The 14,365-nt window shown below is 49.4% G+C and overlaps 1 protein-coding gene across 2 annotated transcripts in view; it reads left to right on the top strand.

Moving 5' to 3' along the window:
* Window positions 1-1,512: 1,512 nt before the first annotated feature.
* The window catches only part of TWIST2 (twist family bHLH transcription factor 2), a 30,940-nt gene continuing 18,087 nt past the window's right edge, over window positions 1,513-14,365 (top strand). For both annotated transcript variants that reach the window (XM_027667838.1, XM_027667839.1), the window contains exon 1: window positions 1,513-2,192. In XM_027667838.1, the coding sequence (XP_027523639.1) occupies window positions 1,692-2,174 (483 nt within the window). In that variant the 5' untranslated portion in view covers window positions 1,513-1,691 and the 3' untranslated portion in view covers window positions 2,175-2,192. The remainder of the gene's footprint in view (window positions 2,193-14,365) is intronic.

Raw genomic sequence — 14,365 nt, 5'->3', positions numbered from 1 at the left:
GTGCTGCACCTGAAAACCTTTCCTCTGGAAAGCAAACACAGCCTGTCCCCGGGGGCTGCCTGGGGAAGTCTTTCCACTATAAACATTACCTACAGTAGTGGAGTCAGCCCCAGGCAAGCCAAAAATTCCTTCTCCTACCGAGGAACACTTTCCAATCAAACCACACATTATTTTTTCCATTAATGAGTGTTGATACCTACTGGAAAACTTTGCAAAAGAAAGCCACTCCAAACTAACTCTTCTGATACAACAGCTCCGTTTTACGAGTTTCTTTTGTCTTGTTCCTTTTTATTATTATTGGGTTATTTTATTTCCCTGCTCCGGGTTGAAAACATGATCTTTGCTGCTCAGGAATGCGCCTGTTCCTGCAATTTGGGCTGTGACTGAAATCAGGGGTCCAAATCTGATTTTGCTCTGCCTTAACTCCACAGAAGGAAGCAGAGTTTTCCCACATTTTCCCCCCACGGTGTGATGGAGAGGGAAAACAGACACGTCCTCTTCTTTTTTGATGGATCAAAAATCCCGCTCCCATGATTTTTATGCTCTGGGATATCACAAATTCAACAGCAGGATATTCTGGAGGAAAAAATGTCCTCCTACCTACCTCGGCTCCTGATTCCCTAAAATTCCCTGTTTAGTATTTAATGGAAGGGGGGGGGGAACTGGGGAGAAAAGGGAGATGGGGTGCAGGGCCAGCATCGCCTCTCCAAGGGAATCTCCGTGGGGTTTTCCACAAGCCATTTCCAGCTGATCCATATTTTGGGTTGGATTAGTCCAGGAGGATCTTTTCTTGCCCCCCACAAGTAGAGCCTTGAAGGGGTTTTGCCCACCTGGCCCCAAACTTCCACCCTTTTCACAGCCCAGAGCACGTGTCCAGGGAGCTTTTGCCACTCCGAGGTCACCCTGTGGGACCTGGAGGCAGATCCTCACCCCATCCCCACAGGACAGGGGGTTTGCAAGACCCCCAGCACCCAGGGGTGCAAAATAGGGCCCCTAAGGGTGCAAAATAGGGCCCTATTCTGTAAAACTGGGGCCCCGTCCTGCAAAAACGGGGCACACTCTGCACCCTGATTTGGGCAAGGAACCGCTGCAGCCTGGCCACAGATCTGGGAATGGGACCATTGGGAGAACAAGGAGGCAGATCAGCACCCCAAAAACCCTTGGGGGGGAGGGGGAGGCTGTGCTGGAAGGGTCCTGCAGATTCAGCATCTCCGGGGGCAGGGGGTGGCACAGGCCAGCTATCTTTTATTCGAGGTGCATTCCCAAGATTTTAGTTAAGTGTAACATAAAACTGTGAAAGTTTAGCAGGGGAAAAGCCTTCCTCCCACCGACCTGAGTGGCCAATCAGGAGGGAGCCCCGCACCTCCCTCACTTCTGACAACTATTTAGCAACTGAGCTCAGCTAAAGTTTCCAAAAAGTTAGAATAACTTCCTCTCTCCGAGACCTCAATTTTTTTGCACAACCCCGGTCCTTGAAATAAGAGCCCTTCGAGCAACCTGGAAAACGTTTGGTCAACCAAAAAAAAAAAAAAAAAAAAAAAAAAGGGGAAAAAAAAGAGAGAGAAAAAGAGTCCTCCTGTTTTTTCCAAAGGATCTGTCTCAGGAATTTAAAGCACATTTAAGACACACACACACTCACATAACATAAGGAGGGGGGGAAAAGCTCTTCCCCTCCTCTTCTTGCAGAAAGCATGGAAGAAAGCTCCAGTTCTCCTGTTTCCCCAGTGGATAGCTTGGGGACCAGTGAAGAGGAGCTGGAAAGGCAGCCAAAGAGATTTGGCAGGAAGAGAAGATACAGTAAGAAGTCCAGCGAAGATGGCAGCCCCAACCCAGGCAAGAGGGGGAAGAAGTCCAGTCCCAGCTCCCAATCCTACGAAGAACTGCAGAGCCAGAGGATCCTGGCCAACGTCAGAGAGAGGCAGAGGACTCAGTCGCTCAACGAAGCGTTTGCCGCCTTGAGGAAAATCATCCCCACGCTGCCCTCGGACAAACTGAGTAAAATCCAGACCCTCAAGCTGGCAGCAAGGTACATAGACTTCCTCTACCAGGTGCTACAGAGCGACGAGATGGACAGTAAGATGACGAGCTGCAGTTACGTGGCTCACGAGAGGCTCAGTTATGCCTTCTCCGTGTGGAGGATGGAGGGAGCGTGGTCCATGTCGGCCTCCCACTAGCCACCGGCTGCCCCCGGGGTAGGTACCTGTTTCTCTTCTCCTGGATGATGCTCTGTGTGGTTTTGGCCCTTCCCCAGCCCTGGGGATGGCTGGCGTGGATGGTGTGGCACGGGGGTGCCGGGGGGCGAAGGGGTTGGTTTGTGTCGGTCCCTCCCGCTCCCCTCTGCGCCCGCGAAACTTCCAGGCGGGCAAAAATGAGACCTGCCCCGTTTGGGGCGAGAAAAGTAAATTAAAATCAGCGTGGTTTTGCTCTGTGGGGATGGGGAAGCGAGAGGGGACCGGTGTGGAGAGTTGGATGATGAGGGACAGAGGGGGAAAATGTCGCCGCGTGAGATTTGCCAGAAAGCACTGCCTCGGGGAAGGGTTTGGAGAGGGAAAGGTGATCAGCACGAGAGTCTGACGAGGGGACGGATCTGAAACAGTTGCTGCCATATTCCAGGGGTGCCTGCACCCCAAAAAACCCAGTGTTGAGTCCTGCAGTGGCCACATCCTCTCCCGGCTGGGGGGACCGGGAGCCACGCGGGGCTCGGCGATGAGTTCGCCCTAGGTTGCGTTTCTCTTAAAAGAAACGAGTAGCAGATGTCAGCTGCAACCCTGGGCTGTGCCCCTTCCCCCTCACACAACAAAAAGCAACCAAAGATAGAAGAAACTTCGTTAAATTTTTGGATTTGTCCGGTTTCCCTTCCCCAAAGTGCCCCAGTGAAGCGACGGCTGGTGTCGGACGGAGTTTCTTATTTACTCTCCTCGCTAAATTCTTCCTCGTGGTTTTCCATTAGCAGAAAAGTACTTCCTCTTCAGCTGCCTTTGTAATATTCAGGGAGGGAGGAATAAACAGTAAGAAAGGAGGGGGGGGGAAAGGCTTTTAATAACACCCTCATCTCCAGCTAATTAAGCAGAGCAGCTCTGCCTTGTGTCAGCCGGGCTTTGCTGTCTGGGCTCAGAACATAAACCAGAGCCCACGAGCCCATTTCACCAAGCAAACACTCCAAAGGGAAATTTCCCCCGCCACCCTGGCAATGCAAAAATGAAATAATTTCATCATGTGGAGAACTGAAAAGTTTAACCCAGCCCATTGGTGGGGCTTTTTTAAAGGGACAAATCCATCGCTGTTTGAGCAGCAACAATCGGCCGGTTTAAACAAACACAAAATAAACCCCGGGCAAAAAAACTTGATGCAACTGCAGTACCTGCTTTAAAAAGGCTGAAGAAAAACGTTCAGCCAGGACTTAGGGGTGTAAAACAGCCTTCAAACCATTCGAGAAACCACTGCAAGTAAATGTTTCACTCACATCCCGAGATGGCTTGGGATTTGCCACAGTTAAGGTGTCCACCTTATGGTGGACCTTTGGGGCCCCCAAAATGTTAGTCTGTCTCAAAATTAGTTATTCTACCCACTGCACAAGCTGCCTGTGGATAACATTTATCTAAATAGGTGACTCTGCTGTCGTGGGGTTTATGGCTATTGCCAGGTTCTTATTTTTTGCCCGCCGTGCCCTCGTTTCATCTGCAAAAAACCCAAGTCGAGTGGGTTTTTATCAAGCTAAGCCTGGTTTATAAACCAGAGTGCCTTTTCCCGTGCTAATCTGGCTAAAAAACTGCAGCAACCAGACTTAAAAAAAAAAAAAAAAAAAACCACACGCAAAAACCCAGGCTTCTTGTCAAAAACAGATGTAAAATGTCCTAAACACATATTTCTTCAGCAGTTTAGATTGGCTGAGTAGCAAAGTGCTGGGCTGGGACAATGCATTTATTCTGTTGTTTCCCAAATGATGTGTTGCCATTAAGCCAAGGATGGCTTGAAAAATCTGTTATCTAACGTCCAACCACTCCTGACACACAGGACAGAGCAAAACCTGCTTTTGAAAACTAGATTTGAAAAGAATCGTGGCTTCAATGACTGTCGAGATCGTTCTGACGGGGCAGATTTTAGATGGGAGCGAAATTACGAACCGAGCGAAAAAAACCCCACGAATTAGAACTAAACCCTGGCACGTTTTGGGGTTGATTTTGAGGGAAGGGGAACCCGCCATAACCCAACTTCCAGCTTGGTGTTCCGAGGCGGTTTTTGCTCCAGGGGTCGTTTTCCCCAGCTGCCGAAGTTCCCCCCTCTCCCGTGGCTGTGTGAGCGGGAACACGCGTGCGGTTGAACTGTTGAAAACGCTGTTGACAAATGGCCTGGTGCGGAGCGGTGTCAAATTCGAGCGCTTGTGGCCACATGAACCCCCTCTGCCAGCAGGGCCAAAAGCACTCCAAGAGCCTCCAGGAGTGCCCTGAAACAGGGAAACTCAGTTGGGTGGGGGGGACAGGGACTTTGGCACGGGGCTGTCCTGGTCAGAGGAGTTTTCACGGATAACGCGGGAGCAAATGCAACCTCGACAGGCAAAATTCCTGTCTGAATCTAGGGTCAGCTCCTGCCTTTCCTGGGGAGTAGGGAGCATGAATGAGCTGTCTGAATTCAGGATCTGCTGTCTGAATTCAGGATCGGCTCCTGCCTTTCCTAGGGAGTAAGGAGCATGAATGAGCACGGGTCAGACTGGGTTGCCACCCTCCCTTTTCCCTTGGTTTTAGGGAGACATAAGCAAGGAAAGGTTTTTTCCCTCGGAGGAACAGTCATTCCTCTTGGTCTGCGAGTGAAATAAAAAGCAGAGGAGCTTTTTGATTGGAAAATCAGAGCCTTGGGAACTGGGAAAATGCCACCTGGCCCCTGCGAGCGCCAGCAGGTCGCTCCTCTGGCCATGAGAGCTTTTCCTGTTCTGCTCCACGGAATTCCAGACAGCTCACTCCTGGAGTTTCAGGAGAAACAGGCGCAGCTTTGCACTTCAAGGGCTGCAATGGGATGTTTGAGCTGAGCCTTCCTCCCTCCCACCCCCAAAACCTGCCCATCCTCCTGGAGGCACCTGCGCCCCTTCCCCTCGCAGCCACTTCCCTCTTTCGCTTTCAAAACGTTCGAGATGTTCTAAACTGAAAAAAAAAAAAAAAACACCCACTCGGAAAAAAAGACATTAAGTTTCCTGGTAGCAGGGAAAAGCTGGGATGTCAGGACCACGAGCAAAGGGTAAAGGGCAACGAAGCTCTAACCCCCGCACCAGTAAGACCAGTTTGCCACCACCCCCCTCGCTGGGGATGAACACTCTGCCTCCCCTGGGCTGGCATCGGCATTAATAACACCTTTCCCATCTTTTCCCTGCTGGAGAAGCCACATGCAACGTGTGTGCTCGATCCGCAGCCCCTTCAGGCTTCCAGGGCTGCTTCCAGTATAAAACACCAGCATCCTATTTCATTTTCTCCTTAAAGAAGCAAACAGATGTTATCTCTGCTGGCCCTGGGAACAAAACCTAATTCTAGAGTATCTGAGAGCAGCACAGTGAGCTGGGGGTGTAGTGACACTGGAACTAAGCCCTTTTTGTCCCAAAAGCCCTATTTTTTTTTCGACGCATCCTTCAAAAAATGTAAATAAGTTTCCTTGACAGGAAGGATTGTAAAGTTTGGTATTTACATTAATGGGCTTGTAGCGGGGGGTTTTCATCTCAGCGCATTTAAAAGCCCAGCAAAAGGCATTTTGGAGCCTCTGTTTACGTTCGTGTCGTTCCCTGGGAAAGGATAAATCTGTTACCCAGCAGACACCAACCACGCTGCGAGTCAGCCAAAAAAACGCTCAGGCTCAGGGATCTTTGAAAAACAGGGTGCAAGGAAAATGCTCCGGAGAAGGAGACACGCAAAAAGACAAATCGGCCTTGGCCCGGACACAAATAAATGAATTACCATCAGAAAGAGCTGGAGACACGCACGGGGAAGGGAAAAAGTTGAATCAAAACCAAAGGACCGCTTAGAAAAAGCGGTAAAAACATGTTGTTGCTTAATTTGCCCGAGGCAGGGCTGCGGTAGAAAGTCCTATCGGGAGAGATGTGCGTTGAAGGGTCATTAAGGGAACATTCAAGGCAGACATTTGGGCTAAGTAGACCTAATTTGTCTCCAAATTAGTCATCCTCGCACCCGCTCGGCTCCGCAGAGGAGCTCTGCTTTTCAAAGCATCCTCGTGAAAACAAAGGGAAAGATCGAAACGCTTCTCCTTTGCAACCTCCCTTCACATTCCTGCCTTTAGTGCTTTTTGGGGGGCATATTTCATGGAGTTCTAGGTAGCGATGATAAACGAGCCCTGGAGATCACAGCGGGCTCTTACAGAGCTGGGACAGATCCTGGAACCGCCGCCGAAATCTCTTGTGGGGACATTTCATGTCACTTTTCCCCCCCAGCAACATAATTAATTTTATAGCTGTAGCCCTGAGAATCATTTCCATGTGGTTCAGCACGACTTTGAAACCTCCAAGCCCGAAAACTCCAGAATTTATGTCCTGCTTTGGAGCCGTAGGAATGGTGGGATGAAGCCACGAACGTGGAAAGGGACGGCACCACAACCCCGAAACACGGCGAGCTCGACATGTCATCAGGGGACTGGGGGAAGCAGATATTCCAGGGAGCTTTTTAACCCCCTCCCCAGGCTTTGCAGAAAATTGGGAAGGGGAAAAAAAAGCTGTTCCTTGCTCTCTGCTGATCCCACCAGACACCTCAGCGGGCTGGGGAGTCCCCACTGCTCCTCATTTACTTCTTCAGGCAAATTTGGAAGTGAGGAAAACCCAAGAAACCCTCCAGCAGCCTCGTGCTAATTAATGATTAGTTCTCAAGAATTAAAACAGCAGAAATATTTGCCAGCGATTTAAAAAAAAAAAAAAAAAGATAAAATAAAATCAGACCCAAGAGCAGACAGCCCGGAGTTTAATTAGATTTGTAGCTGGGGAAGATGACCACTCAGCAACAACAACTAATCACACACAAATAGCAAATTAACTCAGCTAGCCAATAAATCAAAGCGGGGCAGCCCTTACCCATCACTTTAACCACTTCCATGCTGGACCCGGGAACCAGTGGGATGAAAAACAGCGGGATGAGGTGCCTGCTGGTGGGGTTTTTAACCCGGTGGCAGCTGCGCAGTTCCCTTGTCCTCCTCCTGCAAAGAGGTGGGAATCGGGGCTCTGGCAGCCCTTCGGGATGTGCTTCTCCTCCTGCCTGAAAGCAGGGAATTTTGGGGGCTTGACTGGTAAAATAGAAGATCCCCCTGTGAATTTTATCCGTGACCTGTCACCCCGAGAGTGCGAGGTTTTGGGGTTTTAGCAATAAGGAGGGTTTTCCCTTGGGAAAGGGGGTAAAAATAACTCAGTCTTTATCACACCAAGGGAAGCAGCAGCAGGAACCTGGAGACGGGTTTGTGCTGGAGGAGGGTGTAAATGGGACAGCGAGGTTTTTGTTTCCACTTCCATAAAAATATTCAATAAGCACCAACAACTGCTCAGCCCTTTTGCTGACAGAGTGGCCTTTTAGATCCCTGACTTGTCCCGATGATCCTCCCCGAGGTCCGAGCCTTTCGGGTGGGGGGGAGGAAAAGCTGTTTGGATTTAACCCTCCAAAACGAAACTGGGAAATGTGGCACGGATTCCTCACCGGGATCCACCTGGGAAAGGGGCACCGGGCACCCCCAGACCTCTGCCATGAGCTTCCTTTGTGAACCTTGGGTGATTTGGGCTTTGTTTTGCGGGCAGACCCATTGTCCCACAGATCCCAAGAGTGGTCAGGCACCCAAACAGAAAACAACCCTCCTGCTCTGCATGGGGAACTCAAAGCTCCCTCTTCTCCCAGCTTTTCTTCTCCATCCTTTAACCACAGCTTGGAAAAGAGAAAAAGGAGGAGGGTGGGGGGAAGAGAAGAGACAGATGTCCACTGGTTCAGCTTGATATATATTTACTGGAAGAGGTCCAGTGAGCCTAAACTAGCTTTAATTGAATTCCTAATAAGATAGTTTTGCTGCCACCCCCAAGAAGCAGCTTCACCATTTCCTTTAGAGATATTAGACCTGCCAGACACACACTTCAAAATGTATGAATTAGCTTTGGGATGAATTTAGCCACCAAAACCCCTCCTGCAGTAATTTATCTGATTATGCTTTTGGTTTTAGCTGTTGAGGCCTCCTTTAAAAATCATGTGTTTGTGCTTAAATGTAAATAAACTTAATTGCTCTGCTGAGAGAGAGATGGGGGGGAATCAGGGCTGCACTGAGGCTAAAAAAAATCAGTGAATCCAGCTTGGAAAATTTGGTAGGGTGGGAGAGAGTGGCTTTCATGCAGAAAGCAGCATTTTGGCTGGCTGGGGGGGTTCCCTGATACATCCACATCCAGTGTCCCCAACAGCAAGCTCTTAATAAAATTAATCTGCCAGAGGGACCTTGCAGAGCCACAAAAATGCACATTTCAGACTGATCCTTATGCCATGTTTTATGCCCACTGTGCTGAAATCTCACTGTGTGATAAGGCTGGATAGAAGGAATTCCTGGCTGGGAGGGGGAGCTCAGAAAATCACAGGGATGGTAGGGAAAAAAAAATAAGATTGTAGGCTCAGAAGAAAAGTGAATGGGTAGATGCTTCCCAGCAAAGAACTTGCCACTGGTAATTAAAGATATACCACCTTGTTGAGGGCAGGAAAGGAGTTTGATCCTTCTAAACAGCAGCATCCTGATACCCCTGTGCCATCGCCCTCTGGATGCTCGTCCTGCAGCACAAAAATCCCACCCTGGACATGCTCAGGATGGAAATTCAACAAAACGCATCAGTGAGCCAAGAATTAAAGGATTTGAGATGGGGAAAAGAGGTTTGTGATATGTTTAAACTGAGCACCTGCCTCCCTGTCCCTCGTGGGAGTGTCCCACGCTTCCTTCAAGCCACACAGCCCCCAAATTACATCCCACAGGCACTTTTGGGGCCAGTTTGTGTGCTTTTAAGTCTTTTTTCCCCCTAAATACACAAGCAAGCTCGCCCAACAGGCACCAGTGGGTTCCACAGCGTGGGGTGGGTGGGAATGGAACCTGTGCAGGAATATCTACCTGGAAGCAGAGCGTTTTCAGCTCTGGGAATCACCCCCACGGAAACTTCCCAGTTACCGGGGCACAAAACCACACGATAAAAACAGGCCAGATGAGATAAAAAAAGAGTCTTTAAAAAAAAAAAATGTGCATACAACATATCAATCTGTATTTTTACACATTAGATAAGATGGCTCTTGTGCATATTTTTCTGCATTTTGCCGAATTATTTGGCCTGATGAGCTCAGGAAATTTCGGAGCTCACCAAGTTCCTTTTTGCCGCCACGAATCGTCCCTGCGATCTCCGCGTTCCCTTCCCACTCCAGGGGGTTGTTTAGGCACTGAACAACCTGGTATTTTACAGGAGTTTTTTCATCTTTTGCCACGAGAAGAGTTGTTTCATAGATCCCTGTGACCACCAGCACTAAATAATCTGTTTTATCCTGCCTGGCTTTGCAAGGTTGGCTGTAAGGAGGGAGCTGGAGCGTCCGCGTCCTCCTCGCCTTCCTCGCTGGGATGAGCTGAGTTTTCACTTGGATTTTGGGGCAGAGAAGTGGTTCAGGCTTTTGGAATTCTTCAAATCTCCATTTGTACCTCGAGAGCAAGGGAAATAAAAGCATCCCTTTGCTTTTCCCCTTGGAAATTTAAAACACAACCAACCCAGTGAGCGAGCTGTAAGGAGTACACGGCTTTACGTGTTCATGCCAGGGAAATTAGCAGTGGAAAGCACCACAAAAGGACCCAAAAATATAATTCCAGGCACCCCCAGGGTGCTCAGAGGGATGGGGATGCAGGGGAGCATTTTCAGCATTGAATGGGGAGCTCAAAACACGCTGATTTTCACTAGTTAATCCCAAAGTTTTTCTCCCTAGCCCTGCTGTTTTGTAAACCAGGCAATACTTTCACTCTCAACGAGTGGCAAAAGGTAAATATTTTTCTTTCACTCTCCACCAGTGGCAAAAGGTAAATATTTTTAAGTTGTTGAGGGAACAGACGTGGCTTGGAAAACTGTAGCTATTCCTTAGCTGGGAATAATCACAGAATCATCCGATTTTCAGGATAATCATGTCAGAATCAGGGATAAAAATGCCCAGCTTTAAATGCGACACTCTGCAGATCTACCCCCCTTTTTTCATATTGGTTTGTTGTTCTCATCTCTGTCATTAATGGCTCATTTTCTGCTGTAATTAGAAAGGTTTCCCCACACACCCCAATGCCTGAGGTCCATGGGCAGGTCCCAAGTACATTTATTAGATCAGCTCACTCATCCCTGCTCCTACAGAAAATAAACCTCCTGTTTTATAACACATTCAGAGCCACTTCCTAATTCCATCATTTCACCAGCTGGGCAGTGTATTCTTGTTTACCAGTGCTGGTTTTCCTTCATCTTTCCTTGAAATGCTGCTACCCGACCTTTCACATAACTACAGCCACATTTGCATTATTTTTAAGATTCAAACCCTCTTTCTGGATGGGAGATCCATAGGGTCACCCCCCTGGAATTACTCACCCACTGCAGCGCTCAGGCTACCTTGCAGCTCTTCTTTAGTTCAGACACATCCTTCAAGTGGCCCACGTGGTGAAAATATCTCAAAACAAGGGGGGTTTCAGTCATTTCTGAAAGAGGGAGGTGAGGAGAGGAAGGTTTCCTGGAGAGCCCAGGCCAGGAATCCGGGAAGCTTTTCAGGGGGGTTGGTTGCTGGGACAATTTGGGACTTGGAGTTGCTCTGTTGAGCACTCTGAGGTGCAAACATGGCTGGTGAGGCACCTCCAGCTCCAAAGGTTTGGCACAACCAGGGAAGAGACTCTAGAATAAATTGCTGGCCTGGTGGTACAACAAAGAGCAATGTCCACATGAACCAGCCATGTCCTGGGAATGCCCACAGTTGGGAATGCCAAACCACCCTTGGGCAGGCTCCAGCCCAACCAAGCACTGCTGGGACCCCAACCCTTAACCCTGATCCCCCCCACCAGCACCTCCCAGCAGGACAGAAGCCCTGGAATGTGGGCTCTCCATCTCCCTGGCTGCCAACATCCTGGCACCACACAGGGATTTAGCACCACCAGCCCTGGCTCCTGCAGGTCCAGGAGGCATCACATGGGGCTGGGAGGCAGAGGAGACTGCTCCACTCCCAGTCTGTCAGGAAACTAAGCATTTATTATATATTTTAAAAAAAAATAAATGAAAAAAAAAAAGAAAGAGAGGATTTGGCAGCGAGCAGAGGGTGGGGATCCCTGCCAAGGCCTGGACAGCTGGACCTTCTTCACTAGCAAGTTGTGTGATCAGCAAGGGCTGTGCTGGAAGCCAAGAGGAGTTACCAGAGCTGCCACATCACATTGGGCTGATCCTCCCTCTGGGAGACACCTTAAAGAGACAAAGCCACCCCAAAACCTGCCCCAAAGTGCTCCCAGCAGAACCAGGGGTGACCTCTGGGGCTCTGTGGGTTGTGGTGTTTTCCCCCCACCCCCTTCCCCAACTTCTGATCCGAGATGAGGGGGCAGGGAGGAGGCTTGTACAAGGCTGTTTTTCCGTTTTCTGCAGCCTTGCTTTCAGCCCAAAAAGGCTGGGTTTGCCCCTCCCGTCCAGGGCTGGGCAGTCCCCACAGCTTGGAATAACCCAGGAAATTGGGCAAAAGCTCCAGCAGGTCGGAGGACAGAGGGGATCAAGGGGTGGCCTGGCACTGCAAATCCTAAAACTCTCGTCTGGGGGAGTCTTAAAAAGAGCAGGAGAAGCACAGCAGGAGGAGGGAGGGAGTTGTGATGAGCTCAGAGGAGATTTGAGGAGCTGCAGATCCCAGGGAATGGCTGGAGGATGTTCCTCTCCCTCCCAGCAAAGGGTAACAAAGCAAAAGGCTCCCAGATACCTTTTGAAACAGAAAATTATCCTCCTTTTCTTCAGGAGAAAAGCAAGAAACCTGTTTCCAGGTGTTATCCCTGCCCTATCCATCCCCCCCCTCTCCAAGAACTTCCCAGGCTTCAGGGTTTAAATTTAAGCTCATCCTGACCTCCCAAAATCCTTCCTTCACATCCCTGCCACGTGGATTCCCATTTCCCTTAGGAAGCTCATTTTCCTTGCAAACATCTCCCGAAGATCATTCCAAGGAACCAGTTTTTTGCTCCAAGGCTGCACTGAGGTACCCAGTCCCCAAACATCCCATATTTAGCAGCTCTCCCCATCCTGGCAGCAGATTCCCAGGCTCAGGGAGAACTGGTTGATGGAAAAGGTGGAAAACCACAGGAGCTCCTGCTGACTCAGCATCTCCTGGCACTAGAGGGCAGGATAAACTATATCAAATAAAGAATAATGTGGGTTTGAGGTCACATCCAAGGGGTGTGTGTCTAACAGGGAGCACAGGGAATATCTGGGAGCAGCCAGGAGCTGCCTCACTGCCTGGTGCAAGGAATTTTGCTCTGAGTACATCCCACATTAATGATCATCAGGACAACAGGGTATTTAATTTAGGGCCAGAGCATGGCATCAGAGGTGCTTCCACCACATTGCAGTCACAGCTGCCTTTCTATAGAGAAAAACTCTTTTTTTATATAGAAAAACTCTCTTTTTTTTTTAATAAAGAAACCTCATGATTTTCTCTGCTGTGTTTATGTAGGAATATGATTAAAGCTGCACTGCCCTCATCTTAATAGGAGACATTAGATGAGCTCCAAACACAACAAGCACAGGTTTGCTCTGTTCCTTTATCAACAACCACTTCAATAAACAACCCAAATTTGAAATGATGACTCCAAGTGGGTCAGGCAGCCCAGTCCTTTCATTAGGGAAAACCTCAGGAGCTGGCAGGCTCGGAGAGCAAGGTAATTTGTGGTCTAAACATCAGAAAGACTCTCAGGCCTCCCAGGTCAGGTCTAACCCTGCAGGCACAGGAGGTGCTGGGTTGCTGAGTCTGCCAGAAAGTGCCTTCGCCGAGGGACTGGATTCCTCTAAAATTCCTTTAAAATCTAAAGATTGAGGCCCAAGAGAATAACCTGAGCCCCCCAGAGGTGCTGTCCCCACAGGGTTTCAGCGCTGCAGCACCTCAGTTTAGGATTAGACCCAGTTGTGGCCCAGCCTTGGAGCTGAGACGCCCAAAAACTGCACAGGAGAGCTGTGAGGAGCATAATGAAGGTATTGGGGTTAGGGACAAAAAGGGCCAACCCCTAAAACATGGTTGATTCCACAGGCTCCTTAGAAGGGAGTCGCTAAATGCTGCTGAATAGGAGAAATGCAGGGGCTTGGGTGCGGTTTGGGAGTGGAAATGTCTCAGCCCTGCTTTGCTCTGAGGGAAAAGGGAGGTCTGTAGTGATACGCTACAGAAAGGGGGGTTTGAAGGACAGCAAAATGAGAGGTGATGCTTCATGAAGTATCCCATCTCCTCCATCCATCTCCAGCCTGTTTTCCACTGCCGGTTTTTGGTGGGAAGCAAAAGTGCCGCAGGATGTGGGGGCTGGCCCTGCTCTTCCCAGCTCCTTCCAGCCCGTGTCCCTTGTGGGGACACTTTATCCCAGAACCTCTGGGCTAATTTTAAGGCTGCCACCTCTTTTGTACCATCTGACGTGATGGGGCCAGTGGGCTTTGCTCTCCTTGCACCCCCAGCCCACCCTGGGCACACTCATCTCCACCCGAACGAAGGGACCAGGTGGAACCTTCTCCCAGCTCCCACCCAAAACCTTCCCGTGCAAACTCGGTGCCTCAGTTTCTCCTCCAAAAAGCAAATTGTAATACTTTAGAGTGCCCACCCTGTCACCTCCCCACCAGACAGGACCCTCCTACACGCCAAGAAGGGATCCACACACAACCAGACTGGATTTTGCCTGCCCAGCCAGACCCTCCTCCTTGGTGGTCGTCTCCCCACAGCTCCTCAAAACCCAGGGTGCCCAGGGGATCTTTGATCCCAGAGGGGTCCAGGCACTGCCAGATGGGAGCCAGCTCTGCACCAGGGCCAGGCTGAGCACCCACATTTATATTCCTTTCACAGCTTCTCATTCCAGAGATCTAAATTGCAGATGTTGCCCTTCAGATGTGGAGAGAGACAAAAACGGAAGGAAAAAGGTTAAAGCAGCTCTGTGAGTCACTCCAATCTACTGTTGATTTAGAAACCTACCTCAGCTGTAAATAAGCTTCTCCAAAGTGTTTAACCTTTTGTATCCTGGCCAGGAAAACTAATAAATGAGAACAAAACATCCCTCCTGAGCCACAGAAGCAACAAAGCTGGAAAACCCCACGGTGGGGTTAGAACTGAGAATAAAGTGACCCAAAACAAGTGACCTGGAGAGGGAGAAAAATAAA

The sequence above is a fragment of the Corapipo altera genome, unplaced genomic scaffold (assembly GCF_003945725.1).
Source record: "Corapipo altera isolate COAL_440 unplaced genomic scaffold, ASM394572v1 354, whole genome shotgun sequence".
NCBI classification, from domain to species: Eukaryota; Metazoa; Chordata; class Aves; order Passeriformes; family Pipridae; genus Corapipo; species Corapipo altera.
This window is presented reverse-complemented; position numbering and strand designations above follow the sequence as displayed.